At 35.9% G+C, this 23,981-nt stretch overlaps 1 protein-coding gene across 2 annotated transcripts in view; it reads right to left on the bottom strand.

The window, feature by feature from the left end:
* Window positions 1-23,981, bottom strand: part of IFT74 (intraflagellar transport 74) — a 107,541-nt gene that overhangs the window by 42,115 nt on the left and 41,445 nt on the right. For both annotated transcript variants that reach the window (XM_024558309.4, XM_024558311.4), the window contains 4 exons: window positions 22,929-22,991; window positions 18,429-18,572; window positions 17,090-17,130; window positions 14,494-14,573 (listed from right to left, as the gene is read on the bottom strand). In XM_024558309.4, coding sequence (XP_024414077.2) covers window positions 14,494-14,573; window positions 17,090-17,130; window positions 18,429-18,572; window positions 22,929-22,991 — 328 coding nt within the window. The remainder of the gene's footprint in view (window positions 1-14,493; window positions 14,574-17,089; window positions 17,131-18,428; window positions 18,573-22,928; window positions 22,992-23,981) is intronic.

The following is a 23,981-nucleotide window of genomic DNA, read 5'->3' as shown; positions in this document are numbered from 1 at the left end:
CTGAGCCACATTTCCCATGCTTGGAACAGTTCCCCGCACTCACCCCCACAAGCCTGAGCTGGGGGAAGGGACACATGGAGCAGGGCCATTCAGAGCTATTTTGTAACAGCTGTGCAGCTAACCCCTGGTGTGGTCATTTAACATATCTATAACCTTTAACTGGTTTCATGGATATGTTAAATAGCTTTGGCCATGCTTTGAGCCAGGGGTATGGGAGTGACTTCCACCCAAGATGTAACTGGGAAGCAACTCCCCCTGGTTACTGCACCTGCATGAGAGTTTGGAGAAGATTGGCTCCATGCGATGGGGCCACACCTGCCCAGATTTACTATGGCAGCCCAGTAAAGCTGGAAGGATAGGGAATGCTGGCAGGTGTAACTGCTGGTGGGAGGAGTCAGAAATGGGGCTGTAGAAGAAGACTGGAGCTGGGATTTAAACCCGGGCACAGCAGCCCTGGAGAGGGAGGACCACGCGGTTTTGAAGGAGAGGAGAGAGGACCATGTGGTTTTGGAGAAGGAGAGGAGTACAATGGTTTTGGAGGAGGTGAGAGAGGGCCACTCAGTTTTGGAGTGCTCCTTGTTGCCACGCGGCTTAGGCAGCAGGAGAGACTTTGCCAACTTTGCCGGGAAGGAAAGGGGTGAAAGGACTCTTGCTGGTGGGCCATGAAAAGGTGCCAAATAGCTTTGGATTAACTGGAGATTGAGGCAGTCACACAGCTGATGGTGCCGGGAGCCAGAATCACAGATTTCTACTTCTTTTCCTGAGATACGGTACCCCAGACTGGCCAGAGGGAGAGGGAAGTGAAGCAGGGTGCAGCCAAGAGGAGGGCCCCAAGAAGGGATTTGTAATGGGGTCCAGGACTCGGGGTGTCCAGGAAATATTAGAAAAATGTATATAGGATGTCCTCACCCCCACAGGCCTGAACAAGGGGGGATGGGACACATGGAACAGGGCCATTCAGAGCTGTTTTGGGTAGCAAGAGCTTTGCAGCTAACCCCTGGCACAGTCATTTAACATATCTATAACCTTTAACTGGTTTCATGGATGTGTTAAGTAGCTGTGGCCATGCTTTGAGCCAGGGGGATGGGACCAAATTCCACCCAAGATGGGACTGGGAAGCAACTCCCCCTGGTTACAGGGCCTGTGGGAGAGCTTGGAGATGATTGGCTCCATGCCATGGGGCCACACCTGCCCAGACTTGCTATGGCAGCCCAGTAAAGCTGGAAGAATACAGGGATGCTGGCAGGTGTAACTGACTGTAGGAGGAGTCAGAAATGGGGCTACAAAGGAAGATGGGCACTGGGATTTAAACCTAGGCCGGCAGCCATAGAGAAGGAGAGACCATGCGGCTCCATAGTAGTAGGGAGGACCACAAGGTTTTGGGGGAGAGAAGGAGTAGACCACGCGGCTCTGAAGTAAATGGGAGAACCACGAGGCTCTGAAGCAAGTAGATAGATAGAGGTCCATGTGGTTCTGAAGTGGGGAGAAGGACCACGCGGTTCTGAAGGAGAGTAGAGAGGACCACGAGGTTTTGGAGTGCTTCTTCTTGCCACGCGGCTTAGGCAGCAGGAGAGACTTTGCAGCCATAGACAAAGGGGAGAGAGGACTCTTGCTGGTGGGCCATGAGAAGGTGCCACATGGCTTTGGATTAACTGGAGATTGCAGCAGCCACACAGCTGATGGTGCCGGGAGCCTGAATCACGGACTTCTACTTCTTTTCCTGAGACACGGTACCCCGGACTGGGCACAGGGAGAGGGAAGGACTGTGCATCTGTGGGTATTCTAAAGGACTTTAGTATCTTATTGAAGACATTAGGTCATTATTCTAAGTTTGTGTAACTTTTAAGTAAACAATTCCTTTCCTTTTCACCAGTCTCTGGCATTGAGAGACGTCTTTCCTCTGGTTGCGGGCATTGCGAACCTAGCAGGTGGGCGTGGGGGAAGGAACCTCCAGAGACAGAAAGGGGGAATCCTTTCTGTAATAATTTATCGTGAAGGAACCACCCCCTCCTTCTGCTCTGTAACAGAAGGACTGTGCATCTGTGGGTATTCTAAAGGACTTTAGTATTTTAATGAAGACATTAAGTCATTACTGTAAGTCTGTGTAACTTTTAAATAAATAATTTCTTTCCTTTTCACCAGTCTCTGGCATTGAGAGACGTCTTTCCTCTGGCGGTGGGCATTGCGAACCCAGTAGGTGTGTGTGTGGGGGGACCCCCAGAGAGAGAAAGGGGGGATCCTTTCCGTAATAGTATATTGTGAACCACACCCTCCCCCGCCCCCCGCCCCCGTCTGTTCTGTAACACCAAGGGGCTGAGTATCACCACAACCACCTTTGTCCTCACTGTCAGCATGTTCATCTGACTCTTACTTTTTTGCCACCGAATGATGTTCTCATAATTCAGGGCTTACTGAGCTATCTATTTTTTTATTGTATTTTTCCATTACCTTTAACCACCTTATCTCGCCCCTCTCCCCCATAATCACCACACTGTTGTCCCTGTCCAAGATTCCTTTTTCCTCTGTTCTCCATCCCTCCATCCCCCCACTACCCCTGGCCCCCAGAACTGTCAGCTTGCTATCTATGAGCCTGCTTCTATTTTGCTTACTAGATCACTTTTTCATTAGATTCCACATATGAGTGAAATCATATGGTTTTTGTCTTTTTCTGACTGGTTTATTTCACTTAACATAATGTTCTCCAGGTCCATCCATACTGTTGCAAAGAGTAAGATTTTCTTCGTTGTTATGGCCAAGTAGTATTTCACTGTGCAAGTGCCCCACAGCTGTTTTATCCACTCATCTACTGATGGATATTTGGGCAGCTTCCATATTTTGGCAATTGTAAATAACACTGCAGTGAACATAGGGGTGCTTATGTTCTTTGAATTAGTGTTTCAGGTTTCTTAGGATACATTCCCAAAAGTGGAATTGCTGGGTCAGAAGGCAGTTCCATTTTTAATTTTTGAGATATCTCCATACTGCTTTCCACAGTGGTCGCACCATCTGCATTCCCACCAACAGTGCAAAAGGGTTCCTCTTTTTCCACATCCTCACCAGAACTTGTCATTTGTTGATTTATTGATGATAGCCAGTGTGACAGGTGTGATATCTCATTGTGGTCTTAATTTGCATTTCTTTGATGATTAGTGATAGTGAGCATCTTTTCATGTGTCTACTGGCTGTCTGTATGTTCTCTTTGGGTAAGTGTCTATTCTTAAATTAGAATTTTTTTTTTTGGTGTTGGGTTTTGTAAATTCCTTATAAATTTTGGATATTAACTCCTATCAGAGGTATCAGTGAATGTGTTCTCTTATTCAGTGGGTTGTCTTTTTACAGTATTTTGTCGATGGTTTTCTTTGCTGTGAAAAAACTTTTTAGTTTGATGCAATCCCATTTGTTTATTTTATCATTGCCCTTGCTTGAGGAGATATATCAGAAAAAAAAATCACTACAAGAAATGTCCAAGATTTTACTGCCTATGTTTACTTCTAGAAATTTTTTGGTTTCGATTCTAACATTTAATTCTTTAATCCACTTTGAATTTATTCTTGTGTATGGCATAATAAGGTGGTCTAGTTTCAATTTTTTGCACGTATCTGTCCAATTTTACCAACGTCATTTATTAAATAAACTATCTTTAGTCTACTGTATTGCTTCCTCTGTCAAATACTGACTATAAAGGTATGGGTTTATTTCTGGGCTCTCCACTCAGTTCCATGATCTATGTTTCTGTTTTTATGCCAGTACTATGTCATCTTGATTACTATGGCTTAATAGTATGGTTCGACATTAGGAAGCATGATTATTCCAACTTTGTTCTTCTTTCTCAAGGTCACTGTAGACTACTCAGGCCTTTTGTGGTTCCACATAAATCTTTGAAATATTTGGTCTAGTTCTGTAAAGTACATCATTGGTATCTTGATAGGGAGTGCACTGAATATGTGGTTTTTATCCTTCATTTTGTTTATGTTTGTATCATATTTATTGATATGTAAATGTTTTACCAACCTTCCATTCCCAGAACAATCTCACTTGTTCATGGTGTATGATATTTTTGATGTATTGCTGCATTCGGTTTCTCGTATTTTGTTGAGGATTTTAGCATCTGTGTTCATAATGGATATTGGCCTATAATTTTTTTTTTTTGTAGTGTCTTTACCTGGTTTGAGAATTAGGATAATGCCGGTCTTGTAAAATGAGCTTGGAAGTCTACCCTCCTCTTGAATTTTTTGAAATAGTTTGAGAAGAAGAGGTGTTAGTTCTTCTTGGAATGTTTGGTAAAAGTCATACGTGAAGCCATTTGGTCTACAGCTTTTGTTCCCTGGAGTTTTTTGATTACTGCTTCAATCTCACTAGGTGCAATCTGTCTATTCAGATTCTTTGATTCTTCATGATAATAGTTTTGGAAGGTAGTATGTTCCTAGGAATTTATCAATTTTTGTCCAGATTATCTAATTTATTGGCATATAGTTGTTTCTATTTTCTTAAAATCCTTTGTATTTTTTTTTTTTGTATCAGTTATTATTACCCCTCTTTCCATTCCTGATTTTATTTATTTGCGGCCTATTTCTCTCTTTCTTGATGAGTCTGGTGAAAGATATGTCAATGTTATTTATCTTTTCAAAGAACCATCTCTTGGATTCATTGATCTTTTCTATTTTTTTTTAGGCTCTATTCCATTTATTTCTCCTCTGATCTTTATTATTTCCTTCTTTCTACTCACTTTGGGCTTTGTTTGTTGTTCTTTTTCTAGTTCCTTTAAGTGTAAAGTTTGTTTATTTGAAAATTTTCTTTTTTCTTGAGATAGGCCTCTAATGCTATGAAAGTCCCTTCTAGGATTGTTTTCCCAGTGTCCCTCAGATTTTGGTTTGTTGTGTCCTCATTTTCATTTGTTTCAAGGTAACTTTTGATTTCTTTCTTGATCTTGTTCTTGACTCATTCATTATTTAACAACATATTATTCAGCTTCTATGTCTGTGTACTTTAGCATGCATTAGAATCACCAGGAGGATTTGTTGAGACAAATTGCTAAGCCCTATCCCCAGGGTTTCATATTTAGTAGGTCTGGGGTGGTACCCCAAAATTTTTATTTCTAGTAAGTTTCATATGGTGCTGATACACTGTTCTTGAGATAATACCATCCCATGAAAGATATAAAGTGTAGTTTAACCAATCTCCAAATTGGACAATAAGCAATGATCCATTCTTCTTCATTGTATGTACATTAAGAAACTAGAATAACAATGAATATATGCCATTTGAAACTCAGAGAGCAGAAGATAAACCAAACTAAAATTAAGTAGGTTATTTTTATGTTCTGGGGAAAATGCTTTCCAAAATATGTTTTGGGACAATCACCAGGAAAGTTATTCTGAGTCATACACACATTATTCATCTAATTCTCACAGCAACTCTAAGAGATATGTGGCTACCGATATTGTCTCCACTGGAAAGATGAGGAAACTAAGGCACATAAAGGTCAAGTAGCAATTCCAAGATCAAACAGTAAAACAGCACAGCCCAGATTTGAATCCAGATATTCTGGTTGCAGAATCTGTGCTATAAAACAAAACTATTCTGTCTTTATAAATTCATTTTCATCTGAAATAAGCAAAGAATAAAAGCTTCCAACCTAGGCCTTGGAACTCTTGAGTATAAAGAAGTATCCCATAGACAATGAAAAAAGAAGTGTTATGTTTCATATTTTTACTATTCTTGAAAGAAACATATAAATTATAGAATAAATTGCAATGAGATTATTCACAGTTTACAACAGTTATGGAATGATCCTATAGCATTTTATGTATACTTCTAGTATGATACATATTTATCATACCATAGCAGTTATTTAGATATATGTATATGTTATATTAATAATCACATGATAGTCAGTTTTACAATTTAATCAATCTTTGGGAAGATACTATCCTCTAAAAATGGAGTAATTTGTGGTAAGTAATAATACCCAAAATAGTTCTTGGGGCAGTTTGTGATTATATTTTTATTAATACTAATCAAACCTTGTCTGTGTGTGTAGACATCCAGAAAACTAGCCCCACCTTGTGGATTATGGGTAGTACCACAAATTTGGGCCTTTGAGAATAGTGAATTGTCAGAAAAGTGTGTAATATCTTGACTGACAAAAACTAAGAAATTTATAACAACTAGCATTGGTAAGGAAGTACTTTCACATAGCCTTGTGGTTGTATAAAATGGTACAACTTTCCTGAAAATAAATTTGCAAAAGCAATTAAGCTTGTGAATGTAAGTAATAGTCTACTCAAAATTTCACTTCTAAAAATTAAATAAATTTTTAAATTTTCAATTGCAGTTGACATACAATATTATGCTAGTTTCAGATGTCCTATATAGTAATCATTTATATAATTTAATAAGTGAACACTGATAAGTCTAGTACCCATCAGAAACCATACATAGTTATTACAATACTGACTATATTCCCTATGCTGTACTTGATATCCCTGTGACTGTATAGCTGGAAATTTGTACATCTTATTTACCTATTAGAAATATGAAGTTAAAAAACATGCATGTAACAAAGTTATTTACTGCAGTGTTGTTCTTGGTAGTGAGAAATTAGAAGCAACCTAATGTCAATGTAGATACATCAAGTACTCTTTAAAAACAATAAACCATAATAACAACAGATGATAGCTAGTAGTTGTTGCAAGTGCTTAATACGTATCAGGCACCATTCTTAGTCTGGCTTTAAAGTCACTATGCTGTACTTTTTAGAATGAAGTACATACCCTCACATGGAAGAATGTACATTACATGTAATTAAATGAAAAGACTCACACTCAGAAGAACTACATAGTATTAGATATATATTTAAAGTATATGGTTGGCCCTGGCTGGCATGGCTCAGTGGATAGAGCGCCGCACGGTGAAGCAAAGGGTTGCCGGTTGGATTCCCAGTCAGGACACAAGCACCCAGTAGGGGACGCAGGAGAGGCAATCACACATTGATGTTTCTATCCCTCCCTTCGCCTCTCTCCAAAAATAAATAAATAATATCTTTTAAAAAATAAAATATATGCTTGCAGATATACAGAAAAAAGCCTAATAGGCTAAACATCAAATTACAAATAATGATTACCTCTGAAGATTGCATTGTGAGGAGAAAAGAGATGACTTTTATTGTACTTCATAAACTTTTGTACTGCTTAAATTGTTCACATTAAGTACAAACCAGAATCATATATAAAAGCACATAATTGTAAAAAGTAAATTAATCAGAGTCTTTAAAAATTTGTTAAAAGTTTTTAAAAAGCAGGAAGGGGTAATCTCTTACATGCTGAGACGAATTGCTCAGTTAAGGAAAGCACAGGAAAAAATTCATTTGAAGCAACACACACACACACACACACAATGAAGTACATTCAAAGTGATTCAAAGAAATTCTGGGTAAGTGAAGTTCATAACCAGTAATTTCCTGATAAAGATGGCAGATTGAACAAGCACATCTAATTCAAATCCCACTTCCCTCTGCCAAACTCTTGCTAAAATTATAGAATAAATATTTTTAAAGATAAAACTCCCGGCAACAAGGAAAATAAAAAAGAAAACAACTAATAAATTTTTGGAAGCTAGAAGCAGATGGACAAGTGATGGAAAACCTGTCCAACCCTAAGCCAGCATTGGGTAAAACAACCCAGTTTCAAAAGGCTCAGGAATTCTGCACAGAAGACTGATCACTTATTTTGTGCTCCTATTGCAGGGAAGATTTTGTAATATCTTAAAATAATAACACTATCCTTTATAGGATTTAATGTAAAATAGTGAAGAGTAAAGTAAGGGCCTGATTTAAGAGGACCAAGAAACATTTTCTTTGAGGGACCTTAACTTTCTTAGTAAACAATCACCTTATCAGAAACAAAAATTACTCAGCTATATGTTACAAGTAAACAGTGAGGTAAAAGGATTTTTATTAAAAATGGTATCATGTATTGAGTGAGAATATAAGCTAATATTGTCTATTTTTGGTTATCTTTTTTACCCAGAGCAACAATGCTTTTTCCATTACTTTACCTTTCTCATACAGATACAACATTTTAAAAAGCAACAATTAAGCAAATATTTAATGACTGGCACTTCCTCTGAGAGGAAAAATCAGGATGGGTTTGGGCTCTTCTGAAAAGTAGCATAGCACCTGCCAACAATGCTGTCCTTTAATAATGATGCAGTTTGTACCTAAACCATGCAACAACTTTCAATGGAGTCGATTTTTCATTGCTTCTAGCAAAAAGGGTAACAACAACTCCTTCCCCACTAACATAGGGCAGTATACACATTTAAACATAAATACATTTAAAACTATATAACAAAATTACCTGATCCATCAATAAAGTAAAACTACTATATGGGTGAAGTCTAGTAAGTATGTAATGTGATAGAATTAATTCCTCCAGCAAATTTTAAAAGTAATGATCTATTATAATGAATATTTTCTGTTATGAGATTATTTTATTTTTTTAAATCACTTAGATTAAGTAAAGATTTGAGAGCAAAGAAGCCTATCTAGAATTGGTCAAAGTCTAAGTGTATTTTGAGGATTTTTTTTTTGTTTTCTTCCAGATTGTCACAGGACTGAAAAAACTCAGCAACATGATACAATCAGGATTTTCATAGAGTAGTAAAAAAACCAAACAAACTGTTAACTAACCTTAGGATGTAATTACTCAAATAATTTTTGTAAATCATAACTTTAAAAACTTAATAAAGTGAATATATAATGTATTTGAGGATGCTGTTGGATTATAAGGCCACCATAATTACCTACCAGAGAATATAATTGTACCTTACCCAGTATCTACAGACACCTTTGAATTTAGAATGAATTATACAACCTTTTAAAAGTTTTATTTCATAACTAAAAGGTTGAAGGAATTGCTAACAAAGTTAGACATGTATAAACATCATTTATGGTTTCATGCTATTTTAACCAGACCCCCTACAAGATAAAGGCAGCCCAGCTGGATTAAAAACAGGTACCATAAATGGAAGAAGCCAGGTGGCATCTAAGAAATTAATAAAGAGGGCCAGAGGGAATAAAGCCAGAGGCAGAGATAAGTATGGGCCAGAAGGTCAAAATAATTTGACTATCCTCTACATTTCAAGAAGTGGATTATCCAGAATTTTGAGTCAAGGACTACCAATACAACCGATGTAGATAAGAACCTACCAATTTACTGGAAATCATCAATTCAGGGTAGATATCCTCTAGAAAGTAATGAAGTCTTTGCTGATTAATTGAACTCTCCAGATAAGACTACTTACGTATATCTGAAGAACTAGAGGGCCCAAAGAAGTGACTAGAGCCCAACTTTTACCTTAGTTCATTCCAGAATTCTTTCCCTGCTAAAATACAGGACTGTTTAGTTCATTCCACAAACACTGAGTATTTATTTTCCCAATAAGACAAGGTCCTTATCCTTTAGAATTTTGAAGGAAAGACAAGCACCTAGGGTAGATGGTGCTAATATAATGTGGTCAATGCAGCGATGCATTTATGCACAATATGCTCTGATAACAGAGGCCACTCACTTAGCCCACACTTAGCACAGTCCAGAAGTAGGTTAGGGAGAGAAGTAATGGTTATTACACTGAATGAAAGAATACTTGGGCTAGATCTTAAAAATAAGAAAATGGTAAGGTAAATAACAGCAAAAGAACATTTAAGACAAGGGAACAAATAGGAGGAGCAATGGACTGAGCAGGAAACAGTCTGGTGTATGGTAAAAGGGCTGAGGTATGGGCCACCACAAGTAGGTTATATTAAAATGTAAGGATAGAGATGATAAAGGGTGGAAGAGGAGGCTGACAAAGTACAGACCTGATTACAAAGGCTCTAAAATGCCATGAAAAAATTCTTAAACTTTATCTTGGAAGACATGGGGACCCACTGTTACGCAAAACAACACATAATCACATTTTACACTAGTCACTCTTCAGTAATGTGGAAGATGAATCTAAGAGGGGCAAGACTGGAGGTACAGAGACCAGTTAGGAGGCTACTGCAGGCAAGAAATAATGAGGACCTGACGTAACAAGTAACTTCTAACAAAATCCCCTTTGATCACAGTGTAGCAAAAGAATAAAAAACTAATGCAACAACATATATATGAACATATGCATAATTTTTATATATCATATATTTTTATATATTCTTATATATAAAAACTTTTTGCTCTTACATCACATATTGTCTTTTTCTACATTAATCAAAAAGGACAAAGAAGACTACAAAACAAAAAGAAAAACAGAACCTAAAATTCAAAGCAGGACTTCCAGTCAAGAGGCAGCATAGGCAAACATGGCTCACCCCCTTGCACAACCGCGTCAAAATTGCAACTAAAATGCAGAACAACTACCACTCAGAACCATCAAAAATTGAGTTGAGTGGGTGTCTGATAACTGTGGAATTACAGAAACTACACCCATCCAGACTGGTAGGAGAGGTGGAGACATGGAATGGGCTGGACCCACACCCACGTGTGATGGATAAAAATTTGGGAGGGGTATATCAGGAGCAAGGAGTCCCAGCCCCATACCAGGCCCCCCAGCCAAGGGCTCCAGTGCCAGGAAGAGAAGTACCCACAACTTTCAGCTGCAAAACCCAGCAGGGATTGAGTCAGTGGAAGAAACTTCTGGAGTCCCAAGCAGTTCCCCTTAAAGAACCACACACCGACTTACTCAGACTCACTTCCCCTGGGCTCTAACACCAGGGTAGCAGTTTGAAAGGCACCAGTGGCATATGGGGAGGAACTGAAGTATCTGGCATCAAGGCAAGAGCTAGAGGACTGTTTTCTCTCAGAAAGAAAGGTGGGCAGAGACAACTATCCCTTTTCTGAGCCCTCTTAGCACAGAGACACAAAGTTGATAGGCCAGTGCCATATCTGAGACTCCATCACCTGACTAACACTGTTTGCCCCACCATGGACATCCACTGAGACTCTGTACCACCCTACGGGCCCAACCAAACTGTTAACTGGGACTTTTCCCTATGAATGGTTGGTCTTGGCTCATGCTTTACAGCTTCTTAAATCCTATCAAACAAACAAGAGCTGGTGTCAGTGAACCCCCAGGCTCCCATACCTCTTGCTAAGTGGCCCCAGGCTGAGCACTAGCAGCAGCCAGCCTAGATGCACTGTTTGGCTCTGTCTGGCAATCTCTAAGCCCAGCACAAGTAGCAGCCATCTCAGTTGTTTTATAGTCATGCAGGGTGTCCCCAGGCAGGACACAGGAGGGGGCACCTTGGCCTGCACCACCTGAGAGCCTGCACACTCAGAGGACAACTATAACTACTGACCACATCAGAGCACCACCATCCTGCTCCTGCACAGCTGACCCTCCACAAAGGCCAGAGGTTGGTGGTCAGTGGTCATAGCCAGTCTCTGCAGCTGACTGGCCTGGGAAAATCCCTCCCATTGACCTGCCAATAGCAATCAAGGCTCAACTATAAGAGGAGGGTGTGTTCGGCCCATACAGAGGGGGTACCTCAAACACCCAGCTTGGGTAACAGCAGAGGCTGTGCCACTGGACCTTACAGGATACCTACTATATTAGGCCATGCTACCAAGACAGAGAGTCACAGCAGCTCTACCTAATGCGTAGAACAAACATAGAGAGGCTGTCAAAATAAGGAGGCAAAGAAACACAGCCCAAATGAAAGGACAGATCAAAACCCCAGAAAAAGAACTAAACAAAATGGAAATAAGCAATCTATCAGATGCAGAGTTCAAAATACTGGTTATAAGGATGCTCAAGGAACTTAGTGAGGACCTCAACAGCATAAGAAAGATCTACTCAGAAAACGAAGGATACAATAAGTGAAATAAAGAATAATTTACATGGAAAAAGAGTGGATAAAGCTGAGAATCGAATCAATTATTTGGAACATAAAGAAGCAAAGAACAACCAATCAGAACAAGAAGAAGAAAAGAGTCCAAAAAATGAGGATAGTGTAAGCAGCCTCTGGGACAACTTCAAGAGGTCCAACATTTGTATCATGGGGTGCCAGAAGGAGAAGAGAATAAGAAATAGGAAATCTATCTGAAACAATAATGAAAGAAAACTTCCCTAATTTGGTGAAGGAAATAAGCATGCAAGTCTAGGAAGCACAGAGAGTCCCAAACAAGATGGAAGAAAAGAAGTTCACATCAGGACACATCATAATTAAAATGCCAAAGCTTAAAGATAAAGAGAAAATCTTAAAAGCAGCAAGAGAAAAGCAGTTAGTTACCTACAGGGGCATCCTCATAAGACTGTCAGCTTATTTCTTAAAAGAAACTTTGCAGGCTAGAAGGGATTGGCAAGAAATATTTAAAGTCATGAAAAGCAGGGACATACAGCCAAAATTGCTCTATTCAGGAAAGCTATCATTTAGAATTGAAGGGCAGATAAAGTGCTTCCCAGACAAGAAAAAAACTAAAGGAGTTAATCATCCCCAAACCATTATTGTATGAAATGTTAAAAGGACTGATTTTAAAAAAAAGATCAAAACTATGAACAATGAAATGGCAATAAATACATATCTATCAACGATTGAATCTAAAAAACAAACTAAGCAAAGGAGAGTAACAGAGACAGAATCATGGATACAGAGAGCATTTTGATGGTTGCCAGACTGGAGGGGGTGTCAGGGAAATGGGTGAAGAGGTGAAGGGATTAAGAAGTACCAATAGGTAGTTATAGAATAGTTACGGCAATGTAAAGTACAGTAAAGGAAGTGGAGTAGCCAAAGACTTATACACATGACCCATGCACATGGACAATGGTGTGGGGATGGCCTGAGAGAGTGGGGTTGCTGGTTGAAGGGGGGGCAAAGAGGGAAAAATTGGGACAACTGTAACAGCAATATCAATAAAAATAATTGAAATAAATAAACAGAAATAAAATTCAAAGCATTCTATTAATCTTAGAACTGGCAACTAATAATTGTTACCCCCCAAAGGAGTTACTTTACTAAAAAAATTAATGGAATATTGCTAGAAATTTAAATTTGTAGAGAAAAATTATTTAAAATATATCCTATAAAGTATCTAAAATCAAAAACACTATCAAATTTCACATAAATATTTAAGATATTAGTAAAGAAAATCTAGAGTACTAAATCTACAGAAACTAAAAGCAGTAAGGAAAGAAAATAGCATGATCTTAACTAACATTGTGAGCTTTGCTTGCCATGTATACCATTTAATATTCATAACCCTTAGATAGGATGATTATATGCATTTTGCAGATGAGAAAATGAAATCTCAGGTGAGTTTACTTACCTAATAACTGGGTTATAAAGTTTGTCTGTTTTAAAGGCATTAGTAGGCATTTGTAAATAAAACTATGTAAGCATTTCATAAGAATATATTTGTTTCAGAAATGCAGAACTTCATATCAGAAAGCCAAGATTTACATTTGGGCAACAGAATTAAAACTTTTGGGTCAAAAAGAACTTGGTTTATATTTAGACTTTACCCCTTACTAGCTGTGGCAATTTGAATAACTTCTCTGAGCTTCAACAAGTATGAAGGGGGTTATAAGGCTTCAAAGTGTTTTGCAAATATCAGGCAATCAATTAGTAGTAGGTAGTTCTATTGTTCATAAATAAAGAAAACACAAATAATATACTGTATTTAAAATTAAAGTAAAATTTTTTTGAAATGTAATACTCTTTTTTCCTTGCTAGGAATGTTTCTTTAGCCATAACAGATATACATATACATGCACACTGTTTATGATACAACACCTAACTCATAAAAATATACAGTCAATTCCTGATAATCCAAGAGCATACTAACTGGTTCACAATTAATCTATGATTAAAGTGCCATGAGAAACCCAACTTTCCTTTACTACAGAGAAGCTGGTTAAGAAACTATAATACCCAACTTCTTCCCCTGACTATACTTACACTGTAGATACCAAATCCCCACCACAGAATTTCTACTTGTTTAGATTTCAAGCTTCCCCAATTGTTTTGGTTCCTGCCATGGCTCTTCAAATCTCACTGCTACAAAAAGTTGGAAGATTTTCAGAAAAATCAGTACTTGCTACCTCATTACTGGGTTCCCCAGAAAATGATTTCTTTCTGTATTATTTGTGACTTGATCCTCACTCCCTTCCTTAACTCTACCAGTTAACCAGGTTAATTAATAATTGACTATATTGGGAAAGTATAACTTAGAAATCTCTAACAACCTGAAACCATTTTACTTCATTCTTTTAAAACAAAATACATGTAACATCATTATATAATCATTTAAAGTTACTCCAAGTTTTTAATTGGTTTAAATAATTTAATATTAATTATATTTAGCATTATAGTTTAGTATTTTAGTAGTTAATATTAGTGATGTCATAAAGAATTAAATAATAAATCCCAGGTAAATAGTCACCAAGGTTCAAATTAACACTGTATCAATACTACTATGTAACTGTTAATATTCTTTATAAAAATATCAGAAAAATTACCTTGGTGTTCTTCTAAATCCATATCAAGTTGTCTAATTTCTTCATTAAATTGATTTATTTTTCCTTTTAAATCTGTTAACCTGTTGAAAATGTTATTTAATACATTTGTGACAGATAATATAGATATTCAGTGAAAATATTCAATGATGATATTAGAAAATCTTCAATCTTTTCTAAGCTGCATAAACAATATCTAGAAATAATATGCCCTATTCTGTGGATAATACTACAAATTTAGAGAGAAAATTTTTTTCTAGATCTTTTTTTCATGATTCACATTTGGACTGCAAGTGTATTCTGAGAATGTTAGGTTGTCTAACTTTAAGAGCAGACTATTCCCCAGATTTTGTTTTCTAGCTTGCCTTAAAACATTCAGGAAGTAAAGAATATTTTAATAACTTTCTTTTTATAGGTTCATTTAAACTGAACTAAGTTGGCAAATTAGTCTCAAAAATTGGAAAATAAAGAGAAAATTTACCACTAACAGAAGATTATATGGGTTAAAATTGTAGCAAAAAGCAGTTGTATTTATTATGCAACTAGAGTACTCATAACAGTGTCGTACAGGAATAAGGACTGATGTTTATACATACACATATATATATGTACATATATATGTGTAAATGAAATAGAATTGTAAGTCCAGAAATAAGACCTTATATCTACATATAATTGAATTTTCTCTAATCCTCACCCAAGGATTTTTTAAAATTGATTTTAGAGAGAGAGGAAGGGGGAGAGAGAGAAATATTGATATGAGAGGGAAACACCCATCATTTATCTGTTAAATGTATAACATATGACAGATGTACACCTCAAACCTATAATCTAGGCATGCGCCCTGACTGGGAATGGAATCTGTAACCTTTTGGTGTATGGAACGACTCTCAAACCAACTGACTCACCTGGCCAGGGCTATATTTGATTTTTGACAAAGGTGTAAGACAATTACATGGGGGAAGAATAATAATATTTGTTAAGAGAATATTTCAACAAATGGTGCCTGGACAACTGGATATGCACTGGATATGCAGAAGAATAAAACTGGACTCCTACCTTACACTACAAAAGTTAACTCAAAATGAATCATACATCTACATGTAAGAACTAAATTATAAAACTCAGAATAAAACATAAGCATAAATCTCTGTGACTTTGGATTAGGCACTGGTTTCTTAGATATGACACCAAAAGCATAAGAAACAAAAGAAAAAATAAATAAAAGAGACATCATCAGCCTGGCTGGTGGTGTGGCTTAGTGGATTGAGCGCTGGACTGCAAACCAAAGGGTCGCTGGTTGGATTCTCAGTCAGGGCACATGCCTGGGCTGCAGGCCAGATCCCCTGTAGGGGGCATATGAGAGGCAACCACACATTGATGTTTCTCTCCCTCTCTTTCTCCCTTCCTTCCCCTCTCTCTCAAAAATAAATAAATAAAATCTTAAAAAAGTAGACATCATCAAAATTTAACACTTTTATGCTTCTCAAAGGACACATCAAGAAAGTAAAAAGAAAAATCTACAGGTAGGGATAAAAATTTTGTACATCATTTATCTGTTAAAAGTTTTGTGTCTGGAATAAGTGAAGAAACATTAAAATTTAGTCATAAAGATAAATAACCCAATTAAAAAATGGGCAAAGGATCTGAACAGACATTTCTCTAACAAGATATACATATGGCCAATAAGTACATGAAAAGAAGCTCAACGCTATTCGTCATCATTTAGGGAAATGAAAGTCAAAACCATAATGAAGTACTACTTCACACCCACTAGGGTGACTATAATCAAAAGAGATAAACAAGTGTTGGTGAGGACATGGAAAAACTGGAACCCTCACACACTGCTGGTAGAGATGTAAAATGGTGCAGCTGTAATGGAAAATAGCCTGACAGTTCCTCAAAAAATTAAATATAGAGTTATTATATGGGCCATCAATTCCATACCTAGGTATATACCCAAAAGAAGTGAAAGCATATGTCCACACGAAAACTTGTACATATGAATATGAATATGAATATCAGCATGCTAATAGCCAAAAATGGAAATAAAATCTAAATATCCACGAATGAATGAACAGAAAGATAAATATGGTATATCCACATAATGGAATATTTGGCAATAAAAAGAAATGAAATAGTGATATATGGTACAACACAGATGAACCTTGAAAACACTACATTAAGTGAAAGAATCCAGCCACTGGACCATATATTATATGATTCCATTTATATAACATGTTCAGAATAGGCTGATCTACAGAAACATAAAATAAGAGTGGTTCTCTAGGGCTGGGATGGGGGGATGAGAGGGGTGATGATTAAGGGGTGTGGAGTAAACTTTGGGTGACTGAATTGTTCTAAAATTGAGATGATGCTTACATAATTCTGTATATATATGAAAAACCTCTGAACTGTAAGCTTAAATTATGTGAATAGTATGAAATATAGTTAAAGCTGAAAATAAGGTTGAAAGTTGCATCAATATTATCCATATGAACCACAAAGGTTACTGTAACAATATACACCTCTGGTACATTTAGAATATAATTTAAAAAATGAGAAAGGGATGCAAATGTCCAAGTATAAATGTACTTACTGTCTCTCCATGCTAGCTATTTCCTGATTATCTTCTTTTACCTGAAAAGGCATAAAAAGAAAATACCCATAGTTTTTAAAGAATTACTCATTGTTAGGCTATCTTAAAGAGAATTTCCTGCTAAGGTATGTTGCACTAAAATGTCAAATCTTGTCTCTTTCTTGAAACTTCTTAAAATTCAACCTTTGAATTTAAAAGGAATATCATTAAGGAACTACTGACGAAGTTTTATTTCTTCCTCAAAGGAAGGGTGGTGACATATTTTTGTACTAATCCACATAGTACCATGAGGTTAACACGTCTCCTGGACTGGATCAATTTGCATAAACATCTAGGATATAAACCCCAGCACACAAGTAGGCTTGACAGATTTAGCAATCCCACTGCATTTGAATTTCAGATAAACAATAAATTTTACAATACATATATATCATGCAATATGAAATATATTTATTTCTTTTTGATTATTCTTTGCTTATCTGAAATTCAAATTTATTATATTTTATCTGGCAATCCTATCCCAAGATCGCTCCTCTCCTGCCTCCAATGATTTCTTTCCAAGGAACTTCAGAGATTCTAGGTTTTAATACCTTTCTAGAATGATTCTAAGACCTAAAAAGCTCCTGGGTTGATCCCTAAGGTCTTCCAAACCCATTGGGGTCTGATGTATTTGGTCAAATGTATTTGATCTAAGGTCATAAACGAGTCCCATCTGTAGGCTCCTAACAGGTGCTATTCCCAAATACATATGCAGTTTTCCTATAGTTAGGGTATCTCAGGATACATAATAGGCTAATTATAAGTTAGTACTAAATTAAAGCCAGCCTTGGTGTAGTAAGAAAGCTACTGAATACATGTGACATAACCTAACGACACTGTGATTTAATAGAAGATTTTAATTCCATTCACTTCACGGAGGCACTGATAGCAATAACCACAAAAAGTTCATAGCCGTGGGGTACTTCATTTTCTAAATAGGAAGCCCAAAACAAATAATGGAAAGATCTTCAGTAAGATTATCTAATTATTTACTAACTAATAAAGAAGAGTTTTAAGTTCTCCTTATAAAAATCCAAAACATGAAAAAAATGGCCAAAAAATGCATGAACACCATACAAAATTAGAATGTAAGTCAAAAAACAGTTTTGTGAGGAATGTCTTTTACTAGATTTTCTTGGTCAAGTAGTTCATATTAATTTAGTGAAGTTCACTTCTCACTGCTTTTTTTTAAAGACAATAAATTGTTGGCTTTCTGTTCAACCTATATGACTTAAATAAAATAAATCAACACATTTATCAAATTCTGACATATTAAAATAAGTATGTTTGTTTTTTCTACCTGCTTAAGTAATCTCTCTCTCTCTTCCATTGGAGATCCCATGCTTTTGTCTTCAGCAATCATTTGATCTCGATGGGACTCTAACTCATCAAGTTTTTCATGCAGCAATACAGCTTCCTGTTTTACCTGGGAGTGTGCTATTTCCTGAAGAGAACAAAGAAAGAAACATGATTATTTTATTAAAAACTATTTCAAGTAGGTTTCAGTTTATAAGAATAAGGACAATTTTAAACCATGGGGATCTTTAAGTAGAGATATTAAGTACCTAGAGTACTCAATAATACTACAAAACACATTTCTAAACGAAGAAAAAAAAAAACCCTGTATATTTTCAGTCTGAGATTCACAAGAAGATGGTAGACTTATTTTATTTTCTAAATACAGGACCTGAACAGAGATAAAGATATCTCTACCAATGGGAAAATAAAGAAAATGTCACAATGTATGTGCAACTTTAACCACAATATCCAATTCAAAGAATAGAGAACTGATCTCTAGAGAAGCGATTTTCAACTTTTTCATCTCATGGCAGACATAACCTAATTATTAAAATTCTGCAGCATATCAAAAAAATATTTTTTGCCAACTTGACAAAAAATATGTATAATTTTGGTTTTTAAAAATTTAATCTTTATGGTGGTATAATTTTGATTCATTCACACCAGATGGCTATTGTTGTGTTGGCTGTTGCCATTTTTTTAATTTAACAACGCAAGGGAAAAGAGGTCAGTGTCCCTTACTAAATAGTCAGGTATTGCATGTTTTAAAAATTCCTGCAGCACACTGGTTGAAAATCACTGCTCTAGAGGAAAGATGTTTTCCCCTGAATAGGTCATATATATACTTCCCCACAATATTATGAGTGAATTGTATCCCCCCAAAAGATATATTGAAATCCTAATCTCCAGTACCTGTAAATGTGACCTAATTTGGAAATGGGGTTTTTGCAGATTTAGTCAAATTAAGATGACGTATTAGGATGGATCTTAATCTAGAATGAGATTTATGTGTCCTTGCAAGAGATAAAAACAGAGACACACAAGGAGAATGCTATGTGATGACACCAGCGCAGATTGAAGTTATGTAGCTATGAGTCAGGGAAAGCAAGCCAAGGTCTGGTAGCCACCACCAGAAGATGGCAGGGAGGGATTCTACCCAGATTATCAGAGGGAGCATGGCTCTGCTGACAGCTTGATATTATATTGGGTCGGTCAAAAAGTTCATTTGTTTTCTTCTGTAAGATGGTTCTAGTAGTGCTTAGTTGTCTCTAACTTCATTTGAAACAATTTTGTTAGAATATATTGTGACAGCTGTCATATCAGCGTGCATTAAAAAAAAAAACTCATCTAAATTGGTGAATTTTTTGTAGCCATTTTAATATTGATGGTGGAAGAAAATAAGCAACATTTTGGCATATTATTCTTTGTTATTTCAAAAAAGGTAAAACACAACTGAAACACAAAATCAATTTGCGCAGTGTATGGAGAAGGTGCTGTGACTGATCCAATGTGTCAAAAATGGTTTGAGAAGTTTGTTGCTGGACATTTCTTGGTGAATGATCCTCCACGGGCAGGCAGGCAAGATGAAGTTGATAGCGATCAAACTGAGACATTAATTGAGAACAATCAACATCATATCACATGGGAGATAGCCAACATACTCAAAATATCCAAATCAGTAAGTTATTGGTGAAAATGAAAAATGTCTTTTATTTTATGGAAAAAAACTGAATGGACTTTTTGGCCAACCCAATACTTCCAGCCTCCAGAACTATTGAGATAATTTGTTGCTTCAAGCCACCCAGCAGCATTGGGAAACTAATACACACAAGCAGAATAGTTACGGTATATTTAGCACTGCTCTACTGAACAAAGAGAAAAGGGATATGGTTTTATTAGATGACCAAAATTGCTACAGATATTGTTGTTGTTGTTGTTGTTGGTGGTGGTGGTAGTGGTGATGGTGGGGTGATGGTAATGATGATGATAATGAAAAAAGTGACATTTGAAGCTATTGTTTATTGAGCACTGTTCTGTGGCAGGAACTGCACTCCATATACTTTGTACACTATGTCTAATACTCAAAACAACTCTATAAGATAGTACTATCATCTCTGTTTCACAAGTGAGGAAACTGAGGATCTACAGTATAAATAATTTTTCTAAGTTAACCAAAATAAAAGTTAATGATGATATCTGAACCCAGGCCTCACATCATGAACAAGATCAAATTTTTAAGAGGGAGGACCTCCTTTTTGAAAGCAAGAGAAAAGGCATTTTTAAAAAAGGAAAAAGTTAATGTTTGAAAGTTCACAGGCAAAGGGTTATATGTATCAGTAATGGATTAAATTCAGGTGAAAAGGCATGACAATAAAATACAGATAAAAGAAATGCAAATATTTTGAGGTATCCCTTTTCATAGCATCTTCCCCTTCACGTTGCTTAACTATCCTATAGATTTGTTCAAGTTGCATCTCCACAAAATTGTTCCTGAAGACTCAGGTTCATGTTGATCCTTCACCTGATTTTTCACACCCCTGTAAACTGAATTAGTAATACTTAGCACAGTATTAGTGAGCCACAGTAGATATTCAAATACTACTTGATTGATATTTGGTATAATGTGTTCTTGAAGAACAAGTTAAAAAAATATAAGCAATCTGGCAAAAGTTAACTAGAATTAGTGACCTATATTTTGATTTGAGAATACTGTAAAATTCATGTTATTTTGGGCATATAAGTACTGACACCAAAAAAGAGTGGCATCAATACAAACACTAAATCTAAGGTTAGAGCTTACACCTTTCCCTGTGGAAACTAAATTCGCCAGGAGAAATAAGACTTGACTCTTTCCTACATGCCCTAAAAAATAGTAAGACATTCTGCAAGCTAGCTGTGTTAATACTAAATCCTGTCCTTATTCTTTGAAGTATATTTCTATCACTATAGAGATCCAAGAAAATAAAATTTGTGTGTACCCACATAGGGCAATCAGATACAAAAAAATCTTAATACTTTTAAGCAAACTATTTTTTAATAGCAAATTTCCAAAATAATGACTACAAAATACTCATATTCATTTCTTTTGCAAGTTAGGTGACAACAATCATGTCAATCTACAATCGTTACTAATCTTATCATCATTGCATCTCCCAGACTCCATAGGAAATCAGGAAAAGGCAGGCAAAGTTTGAGGTGCAGAGAGTACAGTGAAGTACAAAGGACATGAAAATGTAGTTCACAGAGAAAGAAATACATTGAACAACAAATATGTAAAGAGATAACTCAACTTCATGCATAAATAAATGAAAATTAAAACATGATAGTAATTTTTTCCTAATAAACCAGCAAAAGTGGAAAAGGTGGGTAATGCCTGCTGTCAGTGAGAGCAGGTGAAATAGGCACTGTCATATTTTGGGTCTAGGAATCGAAAATGCAACAACCTTTTTGGAAGGCAATTTGGCAATCTCACAACATTTTAAAAGTATGTAATCTCTGACCCTTTGCAAAAATTTATCTTGATATGCTCACATAACTTTGTATAAAATGTATGTTTTCACTGAAGCATTATTTATAATACCCCCAAACTATAAACAATGTATTCATTACAAGGCTATATTATAGTCATTCAATGTAATATAATGCAATCATTTAAAAATAACAAAGGAGCTTTATAAGAGCTATGTAAATAGACATTCAAGAGAGAATGTTAGATGGAATAAAAATGCTGCAGATGGCTCTGGCTGAGTAGCTCAGTTGGTAGGGGGTTGTCCTGATACACTAAGGTTGATCTCAGGTTAGGGCACATACAAGATGAAACCAATGAATGCGTAAGTAAATGGAACAACAAATTGGTGTTTCTCTTTCTCTCTCAAATCAATTTTTTAAAAAAGCTGCAAACAGAGTATTAAGCATGAATCCCATTTAATGTTTTCTACAACAGTAAAACCAAGTTAGGATTATATGACTGTTGTGAAGATTCAATGACAATGGTGATGATATATGCCAAGAAATCAAAAAAGCACATAGGACACAATAAATACAAGAGTAGTTCTGCTTGGAAAGAAGGCAAAAAAAAAAAAAATCAGGCATTTTTACTTTCATCTTACTCAAATTTTTAAAATTATAAACACAGTTTGTGAATTAAAATTGCTTTAAATAAACAGATAAGAAAAGGAATGCAAGCTTTTACATCTATAGAGATGAACTGATCTCTGTTGCTCTTCATTTGTTTTAGTCCTGTGTTCATGTCTTTAAATGATTACTAGATTTTACGTGCCGCAGCAGACCAAATGACTTGTTTTATACAAAGTAGGTGCTCAATAATTGAGTCTAATTTCTTACTAAATTAGGATATTTATGGTCCTGAGTGGGAAAAATTTATTATACTAGGGTAAACTGCTAAATAAATATGTATTTGAATGTGTTCCATTAATATGTTTAGCTGAATTATCTTTTATAGCTGAGTAATATAAGAACCCTTATTTGATTTTATACTTACAGCTTCTAGACTCTCTTTTTTCATGTTCAGTGAATCTAGTTGTTGCTGAAGTATATCTAATTCCTAAAGAGAGGAAAGAAAGCAAATATACGTACAAGTTACATTCAGAATAAATTTATTTATGTTTCTCAACATTTCAAATACGTAAGTGACAAAGTAAATTTTGTAAACATCTTCAACGTGTATCTTGCAATTTGATTAAAATTTATTAACATTCATTTCCATTTTTGCCAATTTCTTTTATTATTTCTAAAAATTGTCCCATGATTCACCTTTAAAAATACTGTGTAAACTCATCAGAGGTGGCCAGACCTTTTCACACTGAATCATCATATACTGTAATCATCACTTTCAGAAGCCTTCAAATTTGTTGTCATTGTTTAAAGTTACGATTTTTCATTTTGATTTTTAAGCATGTTTTCATATCTTTTGCCTAATTTGTTTTGAAAATTAATCAACTTATATTTTAAATTTTTATTTTAGTGTAGTAAGAAGACTTAACATGTCCTTAATTTCTTTTAGGGCCAAGACCTATAGCAATTTATGTGACCTCATTCCTTTAAGGGATAAGATCCTTAAACTAATTATTACTCATTTGAAAACCCCTGTGCAGCATTAAGTATATTTTGGCATTTCTGTAATACCCTTTCTTCATTGTCTCATTGTATGTTATAAATCCCATCTAAAATAAAAGTTATATTAAACTGTCAATGAACAAATGTCTGAGAAACTAGAACTACTTTCATTGTTGGCATTTGTGGGCACTAATTCTCTGTCACCTGGTTACAGGATACCTGGGCATGAAAGAACACTGTCTTCCAAGTCTGAGTTGCCGGCAAGATTGAATGCTGGGAAGATTCTCAATAAAGAATGAGAATCTTTATTCTTTTATTATTTGGGTCCCTCAGCAGGCACCCAAATCGGTTATTTAAACAGCATGACTGGGGGCAATTGCTGTTCAAATCAAGGATGTAGCAGGTAAAAGATTTGCTGCTTATTAGACAGGAAGAAAAGGAAAGAAAGTAAAATATTCATATGACTCAGCTATATGAG

The sequence above is a fragment of the Desmodus rotundus genome, chromosome 1, assembly GCF_022682495.2.
Source record: "Desmodus rotundus isolate HL8 chromosome 1, HLdesRot8A.1, whole genome shotgun sequence".
In the NCBI taxonomy this organism is placed as follows: Eukaryota; Metazoa; Chordata; class Mammalia; order Chiroptera; family Phyllostomidae; genus Desmodus; species Desmodus rotundus.
The sequence above is the reverse complement of the archived record's forward strand: the minus strand, read 5'-3'. Positions and strand labels throughout refer to the sequence as shown.